This window comes from Cyanistes caeruleus, chromosome 3 (genome assembly GCF_971803275.1).
Source record: "Cyanistes caeruleus chromosome 3, bCyaCae1.hap1.1, whole genome shotgun sequence".
Classification (NCBI taxonomy): Eukaryota; Metazoa; Chordata; class Aves; order Passeriformes; family Paridae; genus Cyanistes; species Cyanistes caeruleus.
Genome location: NC_141703.1, coordinates 80,581,190 through 80,605,228, shown reverse-complemented (window position 1 = coordinate 80,605,228; position 24,039 = coordinate 80,581,190). Strand labels below are relative to the sequence as shown.

Here is a 24,039-nt window from a genome sequence, read left to right as displayed (position 1 = left end):
TGTTTCCTGGCAATTGACACTAAATTAATTTCCCACATCTGTTTACCAATTTCACTTCATCCAGCTAGAAAAGCTGTTTCAAGAAGTAAAACAACACCGCTGTTTAAAGGTGTGCATTCTCATTCCCCTTTTCCCTCCCTCCCCATTTTATATAGTCAGGTAGGTTAAGACAGAGAAAAAAAATCTGAATTTAAAATATTGATGTACAACAATTCAAGCTGAATGCATAAAGTACAGTTGGAACTGCTATTCCTGAATAGAAAAGTTATTAAAAATACATTATCTAAAAAAATGGTGTGAAAGAATAACAAAGCCTGATTTTCAGTTTTCCAAATGGCTTTCTATTGAAAGCTGAACCTGGTCAAATAAATTATGATCTTTCTGGAATAACTGAGTATTTATCTTTCACTGCATCCATTTTCCTATCTGTGATATGTATATGCTTCCCAAAGTATTTAGGATCAGGAAAGTTTTTTGTATGGAGCTTCAGATACAGAAAATGAGACATTCTGTCATTACTGGTGTTGCAAATGGTGTCTGGGGGTGAAGATGTTCAGCCACTGTTTTCTTTGGGATGTTTTTTTTAGGATGATCTTTCATGTCCAGCACCCCTCCCTCACTCATCAACATGTGGCTTGAGATGCTGGGACACCCAGAGGGGCGTATTTGAGACCTAGAATGAAAATGAATTTTAATTCCACTTTGCAGTACCTCTGCCCATTTGCGAGGCAATTGAGACTCATTGTTCATTACTTATTGCAAACAGAAAGAGAAAATGTTTAATTTTGAAATGGACATGTGATTAAGATGCCTGGTCCTTGGAGGCCAGCAAAGAGGACACAGCGCAGAGTGCATCAAAAAACCTAAGAAAATCCAACCTTTTAGGGACTGACACAGTATAATTAAACTTTACATTTCCTGAAATGGTATTGGCACAAATGGAGCTCATTAATTCTAAATTAAAGCTTTTATTCTGGCCTGCCTACAACAACCTCCTCTGAAAAAAGGCTCTGTTTTCTAGATAGTCAGGTTGCATTCACACGTTTATTATGTTATAGAAAAAGACTTGACAGATTTTTATCACTTTAGTACAAATAAAAATGAACATATGTAATTATGTAACCTCCTAAGGAGGCCTGATTCTTTGTGATACTGTTCTAATTTTTGTGGTGTAAATCTATATGACTTTAGATCTTACAGTTTGTATAGTCCTTAGTCTAGCAGTTGTCCACATTCTGTCCTCCAGGAATTTCCAGAGGTGGAAAATCTGCCCAAGAAGTGACTGCAGTGGAACCTGACACAGCAGAAATATTATGGAGCAGATAATGAGCTCATACTTTAAAACTTTATACAATACAGAGTGCAGGACAGGTTTATACAATAGAGTGCAGAACAAAAACATCTCTATATGTCATCTAAGTGTTTCATTTATACAGGGTTGTTTTAATTACTGCTATACCACATCTTTAGCCATATTTCTCAAAGTCTTGTGGAAATTCCCATTATGCTTAGTGAGCAATGCTAGAAGCCAACAAATAAAGGTGATATGAAGATAAGCAAAATACATTAGGAACTACCAGGTTTGTTGTGAGTTGGGCATAAAAGTATTTCTGGATGAAATGGTAATTTCCTGTTTCACCTGAGACCTACAGATTTATAAGTGAAGTGTGGGGCTCAACTCATGAAAAATTATCCCTTTAGAAGCTATCTGAAATATCTAGTTCCTTGTGTCCTCCACAGTATTGGCTCAGGATATGAATTGTTATCCTTAATAAGGCACCCATATAACTTGACTTAAATGATGCTTTACATTAGGAATAAGTGACGTGGCACTGGTTCTGAATTGCAGCTTTGTTGCTGAGATTATTAAACTAGTACCATGACATCTGTGCAGCCACAGTTTCCACTTGCAGACCATCTGCAGCCAATCTGATCATCCCATGCAGTCACACGTTGCTTTATAAGCTTGACCAGCTTAACTGAGGTGTAATAATTGCAGCAAATTTTTGTAGCACGGGCAAGCCTTTGACAGATTTAGAACACTAAGGCTTTACAGCACCATGTATTTATGCTAGAGGGCACTCATATATCGTTCTGAGCAGTGTCAGAGCTTGGCATTTGTAGAACTTGTATTCCCAAGGCATGGTGCCAACAGTAACTTTCAGGGAGTGCTGTGAGGTAGGTGTGTACATAGATCCCTGTTTTACTGATGAGGAAGCTGAGGCAGGAAGCTTAAGGTATTTGACACAGATCACAGCAGGAGTTAAAGGATGTTGAACACAGGTATTAAAGGATAACACAGCATCCAAGACAACTTGAAAATTACCCTCAAAAAAGCCAGCTCATTATATATATATGTGTATCCACACATCTATGTCTGTGCAGATTAATTCTGGATGTGAATTTTTATTTTTAAAACTAGACATTTTGCTTTCTTCTTCCAAAATTCTGTGAGAAAAATTGAAGGCTTTAGGAAGAGCACATAAAGAGCTATGTCTCTGTCCCTGGCTCTCCAGGGAGAGAAATGTAGCTCTTGTCTGCAGTGCCTATATAGGAACAAAGCCTTTACCGACAGAGGCACAATGTCACAGAATCATTTAGGTTGGGAAAAAAACTCTGAGTCCAAACATAAACCTTATATTGCCAAGTAGGATGAATTTTACAGGCACATGAACATCATAGGTCTCACAATATAAGGTCAGCTTGAGGAATTTTTTTTTTTTCATTTTTCCTATGCAGCAGGTATTCACTAGACTGAGAATTTCACTCCTTCATTTCCAACTAAGCGTTCAGTGAAGTATTGCAGTGACATCTGCAAACATAAGGCATGATGAGATTTTGTCTCCTCCCTTCCATGCTGTTACACCTCTCTAAGAGGAACCTGTCTCTGAAGACAGCTCCTGCAACTGAGAGATCACAGTTTAGGAAGGAAAAGTCTGAGTAAGAATAGAAAATGCAAGTGATTTGTCTATGGCAGGATAGAGGCAAAGTTTGTCTTGAACGGGCTTGCAGCCAGATGTCAAGACTACTTGTCTAGACACACTTCTCTGAGTGACTCCACCAACCTGATTTTTTGTGAAAATCAACATTTTCATTTCCACAGTATGGCTCAATAAATTCTTCACATCTTCCAGAAGTGTCTCTTAAGACTGTTTCATTTTGCTTGCTTCCTGTGATCATTCATATACATTTTAGAAGAATGTTTTCAGAAAGCAAATACCCTTCTACTCAACACAGATGGATTCCTGAAAAGTCGTGCTGTGATGTTACATTGTGGATAGTGAATTTTCTCATGAGCACAAACATAATGAAGGGAGGCATGTTGGGACTTACAGAATACACACAGTTTAAACACACAGGGATATCTGTGGCGTGAGGGATGAGAGACAGGGAAAAAATAAATGTGTGCTTTCCAGAGGAAATGCCAGCTTTATAGAATAGATAACCCTTTCTGAAAGCCCTGATCTTCACCCAGGAGACTGTACCTTTGATTGCCTGTTTTGTCACCCCTCACCCTTGACTTGTTCCACTTTGCTTCATTTAAGATAATGCTATCAACTATGAGGGTGCAATTCCTCAGAAAGAGGGAGCCAATTCTTCATCTGTCTCAGAAGCTCAGATCTTCTGGAGAACTGAATGATGTGAAATGTTCCTTCATGTTCAGTCCTGGCACTGCATCCAGGAGACTGAAATTGCAATGGGAATATTTAAGTGTGAGCATTCTTGATATCTCTTCCTGAACTGCTCAACTTTGTTTTCATCATCACCTTCTTCATATGAAACAAGATAGTTCAAGTTTGAGGGGTGACAAAGAGTGCAATGATGACATTTCCTTGGTCAAGATACTGAGAAAACACCCTGGAAATCAATGGACAATTAAGGTGCTGCCACAGTCACATCATAAATAACAGTTTTCAGAAACCACATTGCAAAGAAAGAGGGTTTGATATGAGTCTTGTTTGACCAACAGCCAAAGAGAGTTTTGAACAGTTGCTATCAATGAATATCTCATAATAAATTTTAGCTGAAAAAAGAAAGGTAAAATTTAAATGTATTTTTAAGAAAATGGCAATCTGCTTAGGGAAAATGTGGGCAGGCTGGTTTCTTTGAATAAAGTATAAATTGTGAATCATAGTTGTTCAGCTCTTGCCTGGAAGTCTCTTAGGATTTAAAGCAAGCTGAACAACTGACAATCTTGGAGGAATTCAAGTGTGGTTTTATAATATCTGGTTCGACAGACTGAACTGGATCACTCTCACTAGCAATTATGTGTTTCACCAAGCATCTTGAAGCTTCATTGATGTTTATATTTTCCTGCAAGTGAAAGAGAAAGAGAGGTTGATTAGTCAATATTAAGTAAACCATGTTGCATATTTCCTGTGCATAATTAAACTTTTCTCTCAGCAACATCAAAAGTTACTTACCTTAATAAACAGTTTTCAAAACTGACTGTGTTAAATAGTGCTTACTGGAGTTCTGAAGTTGGTTAAGTTTTATATGTATTATGATACATATCTCTTTTAAAATGTACACAGAGCTGATTTTAAATTACCTCAATCTCTTGGTGATTTGATTGCTTCAACAAACTAAAAAAAACCAAAAAACAACAAATGCCAGGAAGGTGTTGAAGACCAGTGCCTGAAATAAATCTCCAGAGACCATATTTCACTGCTTGAATAATGGTTGCTCATTTCCAAATGGTTAATTACCTACCAGCAATTACAACCATGTATAGCACTTATTTTTTAAAGCCTTTCCCACAGTTTCAAGATTTCTGTATGCAGTGCTCACAATGAAACCTGTGGTGGACCAGTTTCACTGAAAAACGATACAATCTCAAATTACTCACAAAGCAGAAAAAAAAATTCTTTATGATTTGGAGTCCTGCCTTATTTCTTGTTGAGGCTGACTGCAATGCACTGCACCTCTGATACACTGCTTCAGAAGAGATATATCACTGCTGATTTGATTTGTAGGACAGAAATCCTCTAGGCACTTAAAATGAAGGCTAAAGCACATCTTTTCCTACATGTGCCTGCTAACAACTGGACATTTAACTTGCAGCAGCCCTTACCCTGTTTGTAGAATAAGTAAAGCTGAAACACCTGATCAGTGAGACACAGCTCAATGCAGCACAGAAAACAAGCAGTAGTGCTGAGTAAAGATTTTATTTATTTATTTATTTATGTTTAATAATAGCCACCAATATGTTTGGAATGAAAAGTCAGGCTTTCTGGCATAAAAAGCACTCTTCCAGTGTAACTATTGGCATTGATTACTTATTTTATAAGGCAGGAGATAGAAACTCCCCTGTAGTTTCAATCTTTTTAGGAAATTTTATCACACATCCACATACATCCATATGGAAATGTGTACTGATATATAGGCATACATTTGTGTATAGGCACACACTACTCTTGCTCAGTAAAGACATTTTGTTTGCAGCCTAAGATTACCCAGGTTTTCAAGCTGAATCACTGAGTCATAGAATGGTTTTGATTGTAAGGGACAGTTAAATGCCATCTAGTCCCAATTCTCAAGCATGTCCAGGTCCCTCTGGATGCCAATCTGGAGCCTGCTGTACTGAGGCCATAAACTAGCTATAAAAGAAAGAAATGTGTGTTTCAGTAGAGAAGACATATTTATAGGAAAATCAAAAGCTAAAGGAATGGATCCTGTGAGACTGACTTCGTCCAATCCCCTTGAAATCATTGGCGAAACTCCACAAATTCCATTGCCCATCCCTTTCCACCAAAGTAAAGTGGATCTAACTAAAATGTGTGGATCTAACTAAATATGTTAATTAGTGCAAGATTTCACAGGTTCCTTCAATGACACACATGAACTTAAATATTTCGTATGTAAAGAATATCGGGAAGTTGTAAACCCCCAATACTTTGGAAAATATTCTTAAATTCTCTAAATTACTATTTAGAAAAGTAATGTACATTGTAACCTCTAGAAAGTAATATGGAACTGGGAATCACCTCTATACTGAGATGTTAAAATTCTTCAGTATCACATGGCTCCCTCAGACCAGGCTAGAAAATTCCTCAGGCATGCACTGAAAACCCTTTTCAGACCACTGTGAAATTTTATTAGGAAAAAAACAAGCAAACAGACAATGAAAAACATCTCTCAGTGCTTGGAAAACTGAAGCCAAAATAGGATTTTTAAATGTACAAAAACAGGAATGTAAAAGTCTTTTGTGCTTTTGTGATGGACTGATGGGCATTTCATTTGCCCATGTGCTGCTTCTGTGTTGAAATGACAACATGTGTTTATTCAATAATGTCTTAGACACTGCCTAAGAGTCTGCCCAAATTGATTAAAGTTCAGATGTATTAACAGCAACCCTCTTTTTCAGTGGCTACCATTTTACAGCATTGGGAAAGGGGGAAGGAGCCAAGCCCACAAAAGCATAAAATGGGTATAGGTGGATACCCCTCATCCCTGCTGGTGACAGATGGAAGTCCATGTGCCAGACATGAGCCTAAAAATGCAGAAAAATAAAAATGCTCCAGCCAGTACTCAAACAAGAAAAATAAAAAAAAAAGAGGGAATGAATAAAAAGTACTCTCCTGAGTCTAGAGAGGAATTTTCTCTTCCTTAACATTTATATGAACTGCTTAAGCTGTGTGGATGACAATTTCAGCTGGGGTACAAGGGGAGGAAGAGGAAGGGTGACCCTGGCTGACAGCACAGCCGGTTTTGAGTTTATGTCTAGCTCCAGCCTGCTCCTGTGGTTCAGATGACAACTGGCACACAGCATGGATGAGAAGTAATATGTTAAGTCACCTGCTGCAAGGAGCCTGTGGTCATGCCAACAAAGCAAATCCTGCTGTCCCAGATCCCTGCCTTGACCACTTCCTCTCTGATGCTACTACTGCCATTTTTTACAACCTTAATCCTGTGGCATCCTAGACCTGCAGATGAGACATTGCTGTATTCTGGTCTGACTAATGAAATATTGATTTCTCCACTTCTCCTCCTAGAGTGTGTTTTGCAAAAGAAAAATCTATATTCTGCTAGGCAGTGAAAGAGCTACAGACAGTAGAAGGTGATCTGCTATCCAAACACAGACATCCAGAGGCCTGGTGATTTTAGAGCACATGGAGTGTTGAAAGGCAATCAAGGGGAGGAAAGAGACAAAGGAGAAAGTGAAAATCCACTCAAACATGAAGAAACCAACAATCAGAGCATAAGATTGGACAGAGAGGAATAATCACAGACATCCTACTAATGGTATTGAGACATGTAAACTGCCTCAATTATACCTAAAAATAAAATTAATTATGTTTCAAAAATGAAAGAAAATATGGGTGATACAGTGGAGTGAAAAAATATCTTTCAGTGGGTCTCTGTGTTGAAATGCCATAACTGTCACCTCCAGGCTTTGTCCTGCAAAAGAACAGCACAGGAATTGTGACGATTGCTGAAGTTCAGACTTATTTTTAGTTTTATTTTCTCCTCTCCTCTCCTCTCCTCTCCTCTCCTCTCCTCTCCTCTCCTCTCCTCTCCTCTCCTCTCCTCTCCTCTCCTCTCCTCTCCTCTCCTCTCCTCTCCTCTCCTCTCCTCTCCTCTCCTCTCCTCTCCTCTCCTCTCCTCTCCTCTCCTCTCCTCTCCTCTCCTCTCCTCTCCTCTCCTCTCCTCTCCTCTCCTCTCCTCTCCTCTCCTCTCCTCTCCTCTCCTCTCCTCTCCTCTCCTCTCCTCTCCTCTCCTCTCCTCTCCTCTCCTCTCCTCTCCTCTCCTCTCCTCTCCTCTCCTCTCCTCTCCTCTCCTCTCCTCTCCTCTCCTCTCCTCTCCTCTCCTCTCCTCTCCTCTCCTCTCCTCTCCTCTCCTCTCCTCTCCTCTCCTCTCCTCTCCTCTCCTCTCCTCTCCTCTCCTCTCCTCTCCTCTCCTCTCCTCTCCTCTCCTCTCCTCTCCTCTCCTCTCCTCTCCTCTCCTCTCCTCTCCTCTCCTCTCCTCTCCTCTCCTCTCCTCTCCTCTCCTCTCCTCTCCTCTCCTCTCCTCTCCTCTCCTCTCCTCGTCTTCACTGAGGCCACTTTTATCTTCACAGTTCTCCAAACACAGGAGACACTCTTTCTCCCTACATTGCTTTTGAGGCTGGTATTACTCAGCACTTTGATGTGTTTATCTGGACAGCAGCTTTCTGTGATAGGGAAGTGCTGCTATGGCCATTTGTCAAAAGGAGAAAATGCAGAGCCACATGAAACTTGGTCCAGCATGTGGTGGCTAGTTGGGACGTGGGAGATGGCATGGAATGAAGTCTTCACATTATAAAGTAAAATATGCAACACTTTCCTTTCTCAGGGAACCTCTCTCCTAAGAGAGAGCTTTTATTGCAAGACCAAAAAGGATCTTACCCATATGATGGTGTCTTTATCAGTCCTGTATTCCTGACTCAGCGTTCCAGCCTATATGAAAGCCTTTCCCACACATCTTGCCTTTCCCTGTCCCCTGAGGTGCCTAGCCCATTTCTGTGTGGCTCAGTAAACCCCAGCATCCCAGTCAGTGCAAGAGCTGAGTTGTGAATCCATCCCTAAGTGATTTATCCTGCATCAATATGCCAAAATCTTCCAGAACAAGGATCTGAACCCTGCTTTTGTGTCAATGCCTGACTGCTTGTGCTGGTATTTCTCCTAGCCTCATCAAGAAGGAATGTAAAAGTGAAAATAAGAATGCACTACTCTATTCTATTACCAAACAAAACAAGGCAAAGAGAATAACTCTGAGTAATCTCTGAAATCCAGAAAGGAACACTGGAGGACATAAATGAAATTAGTGTTTGCTTTGTAGATCGATCTTATTAAAAGATATACTTTCAAAGGGCAGTTTTATGGAAAGGATAGCAACTGAAGTCAGGGAAAGAGAGCTGAATTATTTAAAACCCTTGAACTATTTGCTATTGGAAATAATGTCTTGTAAGCAACAATCAACTAAAGGGAAAATAAATACATTACTGAATGTGACTCAAAGCAGTACACAGGCTCAGCAATTGATTTGCATTCTGGATTACCTTCCCCCTTATTTCCATCTCTACTGCAGATGCAGAACATTAACATTTAGGGCATTCAATTTTAATATAGGAAATAAGTTCCCACAGATTAGACTGGCTTTTAGCTCTTTCTAGACAAATAAAGGCCATGGCAAGTTTTAAGTGCCTGTCTCACTTTCAGATGAAAGAACTTTTTGTTTCTTTGCCATATACATATCTTAGATTTGACTATCTGGCTGTTTTCTGTTAGAATGCTATTCCCTTTATAAATTGACAGTTTTTCCCTCTTACTGAATCTGAGTCTTGAAAACGAGGGTGAAGAACAGTGTGAATGCAGGCACAGAGCGCTTGGGGAGCTCTAAATCAGCTCTGCCTAGAGACATGACCTTAGACTACTACTGCATTTGAAGGCAATTGACTTCCCATAAGCAAACATTCACAAATTGTGAAATATCCAGGTATTAGATAGGAGCCTAGTGAGAGGCTCATAGCTTCCACATTTTATTTCCATACTGCACTAAAATCCAGGAGCAAGGAAATGTCTTGAAAGATGCTTTAACTTGCACTCCCCTAGAGCTAGTACTCTGAGGAAATGACTCCACATGCTCCCTTAGCAGAACTCCCTGGAAACTGCAGGGAACAGAGCCTTATTAAGATGGTGTGCTGTATTCCTGCAGTGGTGTTTCTAGGGAAATGCAGCCATACAAGTCAAAAGCCATCTAGATGCATGAACATGAAATTAATGGATGTGAATTCCCATGACTGCAACTCTGAGAACAAGATCATTTGTGTGATTGAATTCTTACAGCTGGTTGAATATCCTGCAAAAAAATTATTTCTCTAAATGACCTTCTGATCTCAACAATTTTGTGATTCTCTGAATTTCCAGTTTTGGGACAGCACTAAATAATGCATTTCATAAATGTGATCCAGAGAACTACAGGACAGTTCTAATACCCATAGGACAATCTGAAACAACTCCTCTTAATTACAGGAAACAAACTCTGCAGAGGATTCTGCACAAAGTGACTGTACATCTGAAACAAAACCTCCCACTTTAAATGTCAGCTTTATTTCTTGCTTTATGGCAGAATCTGAAATATTTTCTAAGACTGTACAGTGAGATTGGTTAGACTTTTTTTAGTGAATTAAAAAGACAATCTATTGGGCCACACATTCCTAACTGGGTCTGGCAGTCTCAAATGGATTGCTTGGATTTAAGCTACCAGATCAGCAGATTAGTTTAAAGTGTCTGCCTAATTCAAATACATGTCCAAACCTTGTTTTTCTTTATGGAAATCAGAACTTCTTATCCCATTCCTCTACAAGTCTACTGCATAGCTTGCTTTTTTATCTTTCATAGTAATTGTCCAGTCAAAAGAACTGAAGAATCTGTGATTTAAACAAGGGCTAGTAGAGCTTGGATTACTCACAGTAAAACAGTGAATTCCTGGTAAAACAGGAAGAATTAATGTCCTTGCTTTTTGAAAAAAAGGCTGGAACAGAGGAGAGAATGACTTTCTGAAGGTAACACAGAAGATCAGTGGCAAGGAGGACTTTCGATTGCTAGCCCAGCACTTAGGGGCAACCGGATGATTTTTAAGGTCCCTGCCAACCCAACTCATTCTGAATCTATGCTGATTCACCTGTCAAACAAAAGCTGAATAAAGGACATCTTATTATCTACATTATTTAGAGGCAGAAAAATTCTATAACACTGTCCTGGTACAAATAGAATGTATCCAAATAGTCCAGAGACTCAGACTGCTCATCAGTCTCCAGGCCATGATGCTCAGGAGACAAGAAGCTGTGTGCTTCACCTAGTTTTGTAAGGATCTGAAAAGCACAGCTACCAGCCTTTCTGGACAATTTGGACAAAACATGAATGTCTTTTCATCTAATTCTGTATTGCTGACAGCAGAACCACAGCAGGGAAAAGAGGAACTCAGGCATAATAACAGCACAGCCATGGCCAGTCATCAGGTATTTCAAGTTATTTCTGAATTAGGTACGTTCAAGCACACTTAGTTTTACCTGACTTGTCTATTTTGTTGCACAAGTTCCATTTTCATTATAAAGTGATAATAAGCTTGAAATTGCTTCTTTTCTAATTCAAGTCAAAAGCTCACCTCTTTGAACTAGGAATGGTGGTGAAAACAGTTTAAAGGCTTGGAAATGTGAGTGGAGCTCTCAGCTGCTCTGGCCATGTGCTGGATAATTAAATGTGTGACAGGAAGAAGAAATTTCCTTCCTTTAAAAGAATGAATCTTTCACAATAGTTATGGTCATGAATTTATTAAAGAATTTACTATTAAGGGTTATTTTCTGGGGATGTGCCTCTTACACAGCAAACAATAAAAGCGAAGTAGACATGCAGATATAAAAGAGACCAGGCTCACCACCGGATATATGGCAATAATGTAACTTGTGACTATACTGTGAGGTGGTGTTGCCCAAAAAGGTCCTTCTCACATGGAAAACTGTCCAAACAAAATCTTCTGTCTTTGTAGGCAGAGGAAGACTGAAAGAGCGTTATTTCCTTCAGATTAATGTAAGAATCAAAACTAATAATAGGACTGTATTAGGTGGCTCAAATATTTTATATTGGAGCTGTTAACTTATAAAAATAGCACCAGGGAATAATATAGTGATTTTCCAATGCTACAGACAAAAGCTTAAAATCATTGACAGCTTGAAATATGGTAGGAACATATATGGCATGCAAGGCAACCATAATGAAAATATATTATTTTTATAAGTTATCACCTTTGTTTTTCCAAAATGCATAAATTGTATTCAGTTTGCTCAAGGCTTTAACATTTCCAAGCACATCTCTGGAAAATCTCAGGAGATCTAATTATTCCAGGGTACCACAAAAAGAGAGTTATTACTTATTTGAACTGCTAAAACTGTTAGCTGCAATGTGATGACTCCTTTGTTCATCTTATTCTGCTTCAGAAGATCTTCCATTCTCTGTAGCAAACAGAGTAAGTTATTTATTTTTCCCAGGCCCAAGTTCAATTACTTATGATGCCCTAGGCTGAAAGAATACTAGGTACATATCAGAATACAATCCGGAATTCTAAAATAGTAGTAATAATAACTTTTGTTTAGAAAAGTAAGTGTAGGGTTTACTTTAGAACTTAGACCAAGTGGAGAAATTATTTTGATCTAACTTAGTTTAAATGTTGTGATTCTATCATCTTTACTGGAATGGCTCTTTGTGTAATTCTAAAGTCAGCAGCCTCCAATTCTGTGTGGAAATCAGGTGTGTGGATTGCAGAACAGCAGGTCCTAGCCTCTGGTGTATAGCAGCAGAGAAGGATCTGATAACAGCTGTGTGCCCTCAACTCCCACCATTCCCTTCTGAGTGGCTTTTGAAAACAAGTTTTGTCATAGCTGGATTTTTTTTCTGTTCCTACATGATTGCATTGGCAACCTGGGGACTGCTTGGGTTTTGGATTCAAATAGTGTAGGAAGAATCTAGGTATTTACCATGTCTAAAAAACCAGAAAATCTTAATTCTATGCAGCTAGGAGAAACTTGGAAAAATTTCCTCTTTTGTGACTTTTAAAAAATGTATGTCCTTTTTACATCTTTTATACTTCCATAGTTCTGCCTCAGACTTGCTCCATCATCGTTGTAAAACCTCTCTGAGATCTTTGAAATCATTTGCATATTCCTTTTCTGTCATGACCTGAAATGACCCTTGGCACAATAAATGTGGTTGTCCTTTTTGAGTGGTGGACATGTGCTTGCTGGGGACTGATGTATGGAATTCAGGGTACAGATTCCATTCTCCTAGTAAAATGTAGTTTTTCATAAGGAGGAATACTGGATTCTCTTGGCCTCACCCAACACAAATCAGCAGATGACCCACAGACCTGAATACAAACCAGGTGCTGCACATGAAGGAACAAGAAGTGCCCTGATGTGGAGCAAGAGAGTTTACAGCTGCCTACACCAAAATTTCTCCCTATAAATGGCATTTTGAAGAAACAGTGGCTAGATCTGAGACCCATTCAGTAGGGAAGCAATGATGTAAATTACAAAGACATAAAATCATAGAATCATAGAATGGTTTGGGTTGAAAGGGACCTCTTCAAGCCATCTTGCCTAACTTGCCAGCCAGGGCAGGGACATTCTCAGCTAGATCGGACTGCTCAGAGCCAAATCCAATCTAGCCTTCAATGTTTCCAGGGATGGAGCATCCACCATTTCTGGGCAGCTTTTTCCAGTGTTTTAGCACCCTTGTAAAAAAAAAAAAAAAAAAAAAAAAAAATCCTTATCTCTAGTGTAAATCTACCTTCTTTTAGTTTAAAACCATGACCCCTTGTCCTATCACATCAGGTCCTCATAACAGGTTTGTTCCCATCTTTGTTATAAACTCCTTTTAAGTACTGTTAAGCTGCCATCCCAGTCCAGAATTCATGCAATGATTGAGGCAGTCTGGGATATGCTGTTATTCCCTTGCTGTTACTTCTGCTGATTACAAGTGAAACACCTTTTAAATATTATTGCTTAAAGAAGGTGTCAAGACCAGAGTAGTGAAACACAAATATGCACCCTAAAAGCTCTTCAGTATCTTATATACAGTGTTTAAAAAGAATTAAACAATCAAATGTAGCATTTTGGCTTTCAGACTACTAAAAATTTACTTTAAACCAGAACCAAAGTGTTTACATTTCAAATATCTAAAAGTTCCCCAGAGCTGTCAATGATGACACCAGCTTTCATGATAGGAGGATACAATCAACACAATATCCAATGAATTGTTGTATTTGAATCAATATTTCACATGCTAGCTCTCCAAATCCTGCATGAACTGAAATTATCTGAGACAACTTAAATTGATTGACAGTACCAATGTACTTTAGGCCTTTTATAATTTGAAAGTCTGAGTGTCCTTTCTGATTTTTATCTCAATATTCCATGCACTCAGGAAATCTGTACCAAGGCAAAGAATCGAACCTCAGAGTAGCTCATTCAGCACTTTGACCACTGATATTTCCTTACTCCCCAGATATGTGATTTTTTTGAAAAGGCTTTTGAGAATGAGAGCTTATAACAGTGAACATTGTACAAGCACTACAATGGACTGACTTTATTTTGGATCTAAGGCAATGAATCTCTTGTCTCAAATCAGCATTTCTCAGGCAAAGTGGTTATTTAAATATTTAGAGATAATATTGAACATTGAGGATGATAAAAAACATCCTATTAACATGCATAAGAGGTAGCTTTTATGCCTTGCCTAAGGTAATCTTCCTCCCCAGGCTATTGTGCAGTAACCTGTTGACTGGGTACATACTTTACATATTACAACAGCTGCATTTCAGAATTTTGCAATAAAAGACCTAAAAGAAATAGAAATGCATACTATATATTTACAAATCCACCTTTAATTAATACCACCAAGAGAGAAGCTTTTCAAGGTGTACATTTAGATCAAATTAACTATTTTAGGAGTTGATTTCTCTGTCCTTAGAAACATTTGAAAAGAAACATAAACATTACCTTGGCTGATGTTTCAAACCAGCCCACGAACCCGTTCTCTTTGCAGAACTGATCCATCTTGATGCCGTTGTTCATAAGAACATCTATTCCCTGGTCACATTTATTTGCTAAAAGGACTGCTGGCACAGGTTTGCCATTTGGAAGAACCAACTTAGAGTCCAAATCCTCTTTCCATTTTGTCACTGCTTCAAACGTTGCAGGTCTTGTAACATCAAAGACAATAAACGCCCCCATAGCCTCTCTGTAATACACCCTGGTCATGTTTCCAAATCTTTCCTGTCCTGTAATGAAGAAAGTAGGAGAGGGAAAAAAACACCACCTTGTAAAAATCAGTGCTCCCAGTCTAGGTCAGTATTTCACATAGCAGGTTTTCTAAGATAACATTACTGAAGGCAGGACTTCATTTTATAAGTCCCTGGGAAAATACTCTCTGCCTAAATAATTATAAGCACCATGCTAGAATAATCTGTATGAAAATGTAGGAGTATTGCATGAAAAAGGAATTTGCAATCCAACACCCAAGGAAATTTGATGTTCATTATAAGTGAATAATAAGTGTAATAAGTGAATAATAAGTGTCTTATTAGGCTGCCAGATTTCTCAGTCTGTGGACAGTACCATGAGTCTTTAGGTACATTATAGGACTTTCAACAAGAGTCACAAAAAAATACAGGTATCAGATTGGAAGCTCCTTGGTACTCTGGTGTTTTATCTAAAACATCTAACACAACTGAACTGCTCATGCATGAGGGGGATCCTGCATATTCTCATGCAAATGACAATAACCAGCAGTAACATAATATAGCTGTGGAGACATACCAGGCATAAGAGAAATTACAAGTTTATTTTTATTGGCAAACTAAAACACAGAGGTGAGGAAGCTGAATTTAAAGCCTTAAAAACATGGAAAGTGCTCTAAAAAGTAGCACAGCAGTAGCAATATGAAGAGCTGCATTGTTATAGTGAAAAGACCTGTGAGGAGAGTTTCATACTAGATCTGTTCAGAAGCTTCTTGGTTTTATTTGCTGAATTCAAAGTGCTTTCTGGGAAAGGACAGAATTTTCGTGAGCTAACAGTGCATTAGTATATTCAAACATGGACATTTGTAAATATCTATCATTTTATATGATTAGAAGTATGAACACATTAACACATGACATCAGGATGTGGTATGTTGATCAGCTGTGGATTTGTTAATATATGTGCTGTTTTCATGGGAACTCTGAAAAAATAAATGACACAGAACTTTTCTTGAAAATAAAAAATAGATTTTCTACAAATGTGTACAGCAGAGCTGTGATCCAAGGAAGAATTACAAGCTCCTGAAATATTTCCCAACGATAGCCATTTTTAAGCATGACAACTCTTGTATGTGCTTCCATAGCTGGGAAAAAGTGCTATGGAAACAGAAGCATTGAATGCAAATCTATTTGTAGCCTTACTTTCCCAACATGAGCAATTTTGAGTAGGTTAGGAAGACAAGAAGATTGGCAGTCTGCCTCTGGCCCCAGGAAGGTTACCTGTGGAGAATTTATCTGATGGAAATTGTGCTGTCAAATGTAAGGGAGGGTTGAGAAGGAAAAAGTGCCGATTTCTGGGCTTCTAGACCATGCACTTTAATTTAATGGAAATGGCACTGAACCCTCTTAGGGGGTCAACACCATCAGTTTGTGATGTTTATCTTTGGTTTTAAGCACTGTGGCAGCAAGGAGAAAGCCATTCACATGATACAGAAACCAAAGAAGAAGCCTGTCTTCTCCAAATTCATGTCAAATTTTTTTAATCTTAAGGAAACACTGTGTCCTATTGATAAAGCAAGATAGAAATAGATTATTTCTGGGAAAGAAGAGGTCATATTCAAAATTTCTTTCGTCTATAATTTATTCAAATGTCTTATGATTCCTATCAGTGGGCTAATCAGATGAATGGCGAAGTCATGTGCTATTCAATAATCTGCTTGTTGAGAAATTCTTTTTTCATCTGCAAGAAGGTGCCTTCCACCAAAAGCCAAGGTCTGATTAGAAACATAGCAATGAGGTAAGCAGCACCATATACAAAAAGTTTTTGATGGATATTGTATTTCACTGATACTTTATACTTCTCATACAAAGTTACTGAGATGCTTAAACTGTAGGTGATATAAGAGCAGCTCAACTCAGGCCTCACACATATTTATTGGGAAATAGATTGTTATGATATGTGGGACATGGTGTCACAGAACATCAACTAAGTTATTCATTGCAGCATGAAATCATTCACCATGAAGGAAGTTACTAAAGGAATAAAAGGCTCCTAAGTTGTGATCTTCTGCCTCATAGTGGCCCAAAAATTTCTGACAAACTGTATGAGACTGATTCTTCCTCTTGATTCCAGCTGCTTTTTCAGATATACAGGATTTTCACTGCACAAAAAAGCCAACATGTTTGTAAAAGATTCATTTTGTAGGAAGACATCCTACAAAATAATATATATAAATAATTTATATAAATATATATATTTATAAATATAAAATATTGGATAACCAATATCCACCACCAACCACCTCAGAGAAAGAATGGAGCTGCTGGATTAACTGTCTAAGCTGTTTTTAAAGCAGTCTTTTTCTCCATCAGTTATAATCAATGTATCAATATACTTGAGAGAAAGACATTAGGCAAGTTTGAATGGAAAAAGAGATGCTTTATAAATCAGAGCTTTAGTTTCATGACATTTGCATAATGACTTTTATTTAATTTAAATTGTGGAAAAGGTAATCTCTAGTATTTGCATTGAGCTTGAAGAGCTAAATAATGTCTGAGGATGCAAAAGTACTCTTTTTTTCCACAGATTCTCACTTACGTGAACAAAATCCTATATTAATAGATGAGGTTCATAAAAGTTTTTTATTTAGCAGAATTCCTCATAAAAAATAGGCACTGTTTGATGTATTAAAGATGTCAAAATCAGGCCTTAGGTTTTCAGCAACACAATGTCTTAGGCAGGAATTAGGCTAGAAAATAGATCAGCCATTAGATATTCAGTGGCATCTCGCAGGCAGCCTTGAACCTTAGAATCTGCTTTACTGCAAGAGTGACTGGGAAAGGTTGGCTTTGCTTTTCACTGGAAGGGTGAGAAGCTTGGGAAATATTTGATCTGGCCCATTGTACTTTACTGCATCCCTTGCAAGGCCACTGGCATTTGGCATCAAACCCCACAATTCCAATGGCCTTTGCCCATTGAGATGGTCCTTTATGTTGGGATTATCAGCCCTAAATTAGATTTAAAAAGTTAACTGTGAGTACTGAAGGTTAGGGTCTCTTTGTAGTCAGAGAATGAGAAGAAGTGTCTAATTGTTAACTCAGATGAATCCTACTCTACTTGGAAGTGAACCCAGTCAGACCAAGATGACAAAGCAACAAGATTTCTACTAAAGGGAAGCATCCCCTGTCTGAAGGGCAGCTGCCTGCACATTTATCCTAATCTCAGTGGCACCTCTGCAGCAGGCAAAGCTATCAGTTTAAAGAAACCAGCTTAAAACTGGTTTAAAACAACCAGCTGCTGATTTTCCATAGTTTATAAAAATTTACCCACATAAATTTGTACAGCAATCTACAATTTTCACTAACCACTATCATCTCTAATAAAGGTTTTGAAAGTAATGATAAAGTTCTGAAACTCAGATAATTTCCACCATCTTGACCACAGCATCTGAAATGTGGCACAAAAATTTAAATTAAAAATTGATTAAAACTGCCAATAAAAAGTTTTATGATGTGCTCTACTTCTTGCCACTGTCCTAAGAGACAATGCTTTTGGGAAAAACCTTACTTTACAGGCAGCCTTCAGGCAACACTGAGAAGCTGGGAACTATGGAGAAGAGATTTAAACATTTTTTACCTTTCACTTCAAAATATCTTTCAGAATATTCACACTTGAATTCAAATAATTGTCTTTATGGACTGAAGCTTAAGCAACCCTTGAGGTGATGTTCACCACCCCAGAATGAGGAAAAGCAGGCTGTCAGCAGGATCTGGCCAACAGATTCCACCTCCAATTTCTACTGAAATAAGACCCTCACAGCAAGAGACTTATTTATGTTTGCAGAACAGTAATTTCAAGGTAACTTAGCCTAGAAATCACCATGACTATCTTATTTATGCATATGTGCCACAATGCTTAGCAGCTGCTGAAAGCCTGAAATGCTGAGGACGTGCTGTGCCTGGCATTAGTGAACAGGTTTCCACTTACTCCCTCTGCAGCATAACAATCCTAAAAACTTTACAAGTGCAGAGACACCTGTCTGTATCTGTGGGAAGACTGCTGCTTCTGAAGGGGAAAGTGACCAGGAAAGGAAATGGAACTGTTCTTTCCCCAAAGCATCAGTCCAACTCTATGAGACTTTTAAACACAAACCAGTAACTTTTTGGTAGTAATGAATAATCCAGCCCGCTCAAATGCAGGAGTGATAAGGACAATGTTGAGATGGCTCTGGAAAAGGAGCAGGGAGCAGGCTCTGATGTGCTGCTCTCTGCTCTCTGATGTTCAAAGCTCCTTCCTGCAGTAAATCTATGGCAAAAGCTGGTCTTTAGAGAAATCTCTGGGCTGTTTGGGCACAAAACACAGACAGTAGCACAGAGAGCAGCCTTGCAGAGAAGGGAATAGCAAATACACCCAGATCCTCTGTCTTTTCTTCAGAAGCACTGTGCCAGCCTGCATGTGCAGGGCCAATCCTATCCAGAATAACCTTGTGCAAAATATGATTCAGAGTTCTTTTAAAGCTTTCCTTCTAACAATTTTTTAATGATTTTAAAGGATATGCACACAAAGGTAGCAGAAAAGATAAAGAAAAAAAGACAGAAATTGACTGAGGAGCAAGATTTAATGTTGTAATGACAGCGGTAGAGGTGATGGCACACTTTAACAGGAACACCAAAACTGATAATTTGTGATATAAGGTGAAACAAAATGGAATTGTTGTGAAGAAATTAAAGGCAAGGAGAATTTTATCATGCATATCTCCTCCCACACTCAATACTAGACATTCAGTCCCCTCAAACTCAGGCACTTCACTGAATCAGATGTAAATTAATATATTGTAATGAAAGCATGTTGTTACAAACACCATAACATCATATAACATAAAGGTTAATCCTACGATTCCTGCCTAACACCCACAGTTTTAGGAATATATTATGCATTAAAACTTCTGTCTTAATGTAACAATGTGTGATACGGAGCCTACATTATCCCTGAATTAATTTGTGTAATATTTAGTTATCCTTGTTTTTTGGCATTTCTCTCTCATCTAAATAAATGCAATTTCAGCATTTAGCTGTTAGATTGTATTATAGTTTTGTTTACAAAACTAAAAACCACAGAAAAATATGTTACACAAGTATTAACTACATTTAATTAGATGACACTAGATGAACCAAATTTACTTTTTCTTCTTATGTCTGGTAAGGATAAGCCAGGCAAAACTTCTTGGTCCTGCCACAGTCAGAACGTGACACTCCTCCAATGAAGTCACCATGTACATAAATCCTACTGATAATATAGATAAGCTTGACACTGGTTTTACTCACAATATTTTTAAGAGAATTATCTAGAGTGTTAAACAATTTACTGCCCACTGATCCACAGTGTGAAAGGTAAGGAGTACACACAGGCTTGGTACTGGGTTCACTGTCTGTATAATGGAGAGGAGAGAGGATATAAGAGCTAAAATAATACCTGATATCTATGTATACATACATATATAAATATGTATTTATATATAATTACTGATATGAAATATATTTCATATTGTTGATGTTTTATTGCAGAATTATTATGCAGTATTATTATTGATGTATTTGCAGAATTTGCTTCAATTCAAGGTGTCCTGCATGCTAAGCCAACATCCTTCAGCTTGGTCAGAGACTGAAAGTTTATTTCCTTATCCCGAAAGATAAACCTGACCTGATAACAGAGAGTCCACCAAAAGAGAGAGAGGGTATTCTTAGACCAGAGATTTTATTTTCCTCCCTCTTCTCATTGCCCACTTGTATTTTGGAAATGATCATGCATGACCAGCCACAGCCAGGAGAAACCAGTTCCATTCTCTCCATATTTCAAATCACTTTTGCTTCTCTTTTGTTTCTGAACCTCTTTTTCTCTCACCAGCCAGATGCCTAATGTGTGATAACTGTTATGCCTGCACCATGATCATCTGAATTCAGCGTGCTGCTTGCAGAACTTGCTCTCTATGTACAGCCAGCAACAGCTAAAGCTCTTTAAGCAGAAGTCATTAAAGCTAAGACAGCAACTCTTTTTATTACCGACCACTGTCTTGACCTTCACAGTGATGCTTTGAATTGGGCAATTCATATGAAATTTAGTACTGTGCTGTAATTCTCTCTGTCATGTGTGATAACTCAGAAAGCATGCTAGTCATTCAGTACTACAACTAGGTGTAATTGCTTCTGCAGCCTGACTGAAAGCTACATCATATGATCTGCCAGCACATGATTAGTAGTGTAATAAATCTCTGAAACAAGGCATGAAAAATACATTCTTTAAGTCCCTGATACATTCAGAATTTACTATAAAATGCTTTTTTCTCATGCAGAAAAGTTTTTCTGGCAGCATATGTATTTGTTGTTACAATCAGCCACTGGTGAACAGTAAAATAAATGTTTGCCCCATTACTCCATCTTTTAATAAAGAAAACTGAGCATATATGTATTTAACACCATAAAAACACAAGACTGTATTAGCATGTGAAAGAGCGGAGTTTATACGTTTTGCATAAAGCAGCGTTGTTGCATAAGTTTTAGTACCTCAGTGCCAAATTCAAAGCTCAGACATGAGACAGCTCAGTGCAGAAGAAAAGCACTCCCTCCGCCGATAAGAATGTCAAGAATTTTTTCATTTCACCAGTTTTACCCGGTGCTGTTCCAGACTAGATCAATGAGCCCACAACTCAGGCCACAGGCTGGTACAGTTGCCTAACAGCTGATATCATGTTCACCTTTATTCCCTACTTAAATAAAGTAACTTCTTAATTTAACTGAGTTGCCAAATGCCAACATTGATGATGTAATCTATTGTTACAACTGCATTTGTTTCCTGCATTCACTAAATGAAAAATTATTACTTACAGCATGGGATATATTCCATCAAGGTAAACTTACTTTGTGGACTGAAACAAAAATGATTTATTTTTCAGAAAGGAAGTATAAAAAGAAGTTGTATTTTTAATTTGAAGCCAATCGAAAATGTCTGAAGCACTGACAGCAACAATATCAAATTCTGTGGGTTTTAATGATGTAACCATGTGGGGATATCTGGACTTCTTTACTATTTTTCTCCTTGGAGAAGGCAAATTGTCTTTTGCTTTGCTTGACGTTGGAACAAGGGTTTTTAAATATGAATAGCTATATTTTTAACAACCAGAATTATTACCAAATAGAAACTTTACTCTTTCCAAAACACATAAAAAGTTGCTTTAATTGGACTGAAAGAGGAAAGGCAGGAGAGAGGAAGAAGGAAGGTATTTTGATAAACTCAGGTATACATTTTCTTTATTTTTTAAACTATAAAAGTAATTTTAATCATCTTACTGAATGCCTCATCTATTCCACTGAATTAAAAAGATTAACTGAACATTCTTGTTACTCTTTCTCCTGTCACAGAGGTCTGTTAGTCCAAGGAGGCAAAACTGAACATTGTCAGCTGCAGAGAAACAACTGGAGCATTTGGAGAGAGGTGCCTGGGTCCCTGAATATATCCAAGGGAGAAAAATCAGCTAGCAGAAGTTCCACTCTGACTCTCTGACTTCCCTAGTTTGGAAGTCTCCTGGTTTTAAGGAATCTCCAAACTGTCAACCTGCCCTTAAAATTTTCTCTCCTCAATCTGCTCTCCCTCACTGCACAGGCAGAGGCAGTTCCCAGCTTTCAGAGCAGTACAAATGAATTGGGGGTCTATATTTTGTATTGTTTTTTGATAGATTATGGGGCAAGGGCTTCTCTTCTGCACTCACCTGCAATATCCCAGAGCTGCAGCCGTACCACAGTCTCAGCATCCCAGTTCAGCACCTTCAAAGCAAAGTCCACCCCGATGGTGGCCCTGTAGTGTGGGGAGAAGTTCTGGTGGACATAACGCTTGATGATGCTGGTTTTGCCCACTCCCAGGTCCCCGATCACCAGCAGCTTGTAGAGGTGTTCCTTCTGGTTGTGCTTCTGCATCTTTCCTGTGGCTGCGGCTGCTCTCCGCAAACTGATTGCATGCTCTGCCCGAGGAATCCTGCCAGCCTGAGGGGAAGAGAGGGAGTGAGGGACTGGGGAGGGAAGGAAGGAGAGCAAGGTAGGTGGAGGCTCTCTCCCTTCGTATGGAAGCAGGATCCAGCAGGCAGCCCTGCTGGGAGATGAAGTAAGAAAGGACTGGGGGAAGGAAGTCTCCCAGAAAGTTTTGTGCGTATGTGTGTAAAGGTCAGCACGAGGTGTGTCTGGGATTAGTCTGGCTGCTAAAGACTTTGCAGGAAAATTCATGCAACAGTCCTGTACTCTGCTTGGCTTCTTGCTGGAAGGACAGTGTTTCTGTTGTGCACTAGTTTTACATGCAGTAAATTTTGAATCACTGCTTTGGTGATAATATATCACCCTATGCTTGTTTCCAGATGTCTTTAAGATGCCAGTCATTGCAAAAAAACCCAGAAAACTCCCATCAGAGGTTTCATGTCTCCACTAAAGTGCAAAAATTAAAACAGTGTGACTTTAGCTTTTGATGTAATTTGTTTCTAGTCCGTGTAAGTAAGTGCAGCTACATTACTAGAAGTGGCATTTATAGCAATATATAGCAGCTTTACTTGTGTCCATACTAGGAGGGCTGTACAAATTTAACTAACAGTAGATACATATTTTTAAATTTCATTACCATAGTTGTGATTGTCTCTCTATACCTATAAGCACGCTCCCATCTGAATGCAGCACGCAGCTCGTGCTTTGTTCTTCTCATACAACTGGACTCTAAAATGCAAAAAATCCAGATTTATCTCATGACTCCGATTATCACAAGTTATGAAAGCGTAACAGCATTAGAGCATATGAATGCCAGTGTCTCAACAGTTGTATGTTTTCCAAAATAAGTGATATCAAATCATTCCACTGACATGACTGTCGCTGTATTTTGGAAAATTTTACATAGGCAGCTTAGCTGGAGACCTCTACCCATTACCTAGAGGTGTTTGATTCTTTTAGCAGCTTTAATAGAAAACCCACAGAATTTTAATATTGTGTGCAACTTATCAGTGAATAATTTTTGTACTTATTGATGTTCTTGATAAAATTAGAACATATTTTTTATTCATTGTAATATTATTTGATGGAGTTCTTATCCAAGTGTGGACTGAAATGGCATTAGAATTTTGTCATCCATCCAAAAAGCTGGACTTTAGTAGACAAAGAATCCAGAACATTCATATTATGCAATCTTTTATAATCGGTCTTTAAATTCCAATTTTAACTTTGTATATGTGTGTGTGTGTGTGTGTGTGTGTGTGTGTG

General features: G+C 38.4%; 1 protein-coding gene across 1 annotated transcript; it reads right to left on the bottom strand.

The window, feature by feature from the left end:
* Positions 1–1,025: 1,025 nt before the first annotated feature.
* RAB38 (RAB38, member RAS oncogene family) lies at positions 1,026–22,927 on the bottom strand. Its single transcript, XM_023923216.2, has 3 exons — positions 22,518–22,927; positions 14,516–14,796; positions 1,026–4,314 (listed from the first exon to the last, which is right to left on the bottom strand). The coding sequence occupies exons 1-3, from the start codon at positions 22,720–22,722 to the stop codon at positions 4,162–4,164; spliced, it is 639 nt and encodes a 212-aa protein (XP_023778984.1). The 5' UTR covers positions 22,723–22,927; the 3' UTR covers positions 1,026–4,161.
* Positions 22,928–24,039: the final 1,112 nt, after the last annotated feature.

Bases quoted from the DNA above. Each gene is read 5' to 3' on its own strand.
- RAB38 (XM_023923216.2), bottom strand. From the start codon at position 22,722: ATGCAGAAGCACAACCAGAAGGAACACCTCTACAAGCTGCTGGTGATC. The intron at 14,797-22,517 runs GTGAGTGCAGAA...TCTTCATTACAG, and splicing joins GCAGCTCTGGGATATTGCAG to GACAGGAAAGATTTGGAAAC. The intron at 4,315-14,515 runs GTAATGTTTATG...TTTCACTTGCAG, and splicing joins GGTTTGAAACATCAGCCAAG to GAAAATATAAACATCAATGA.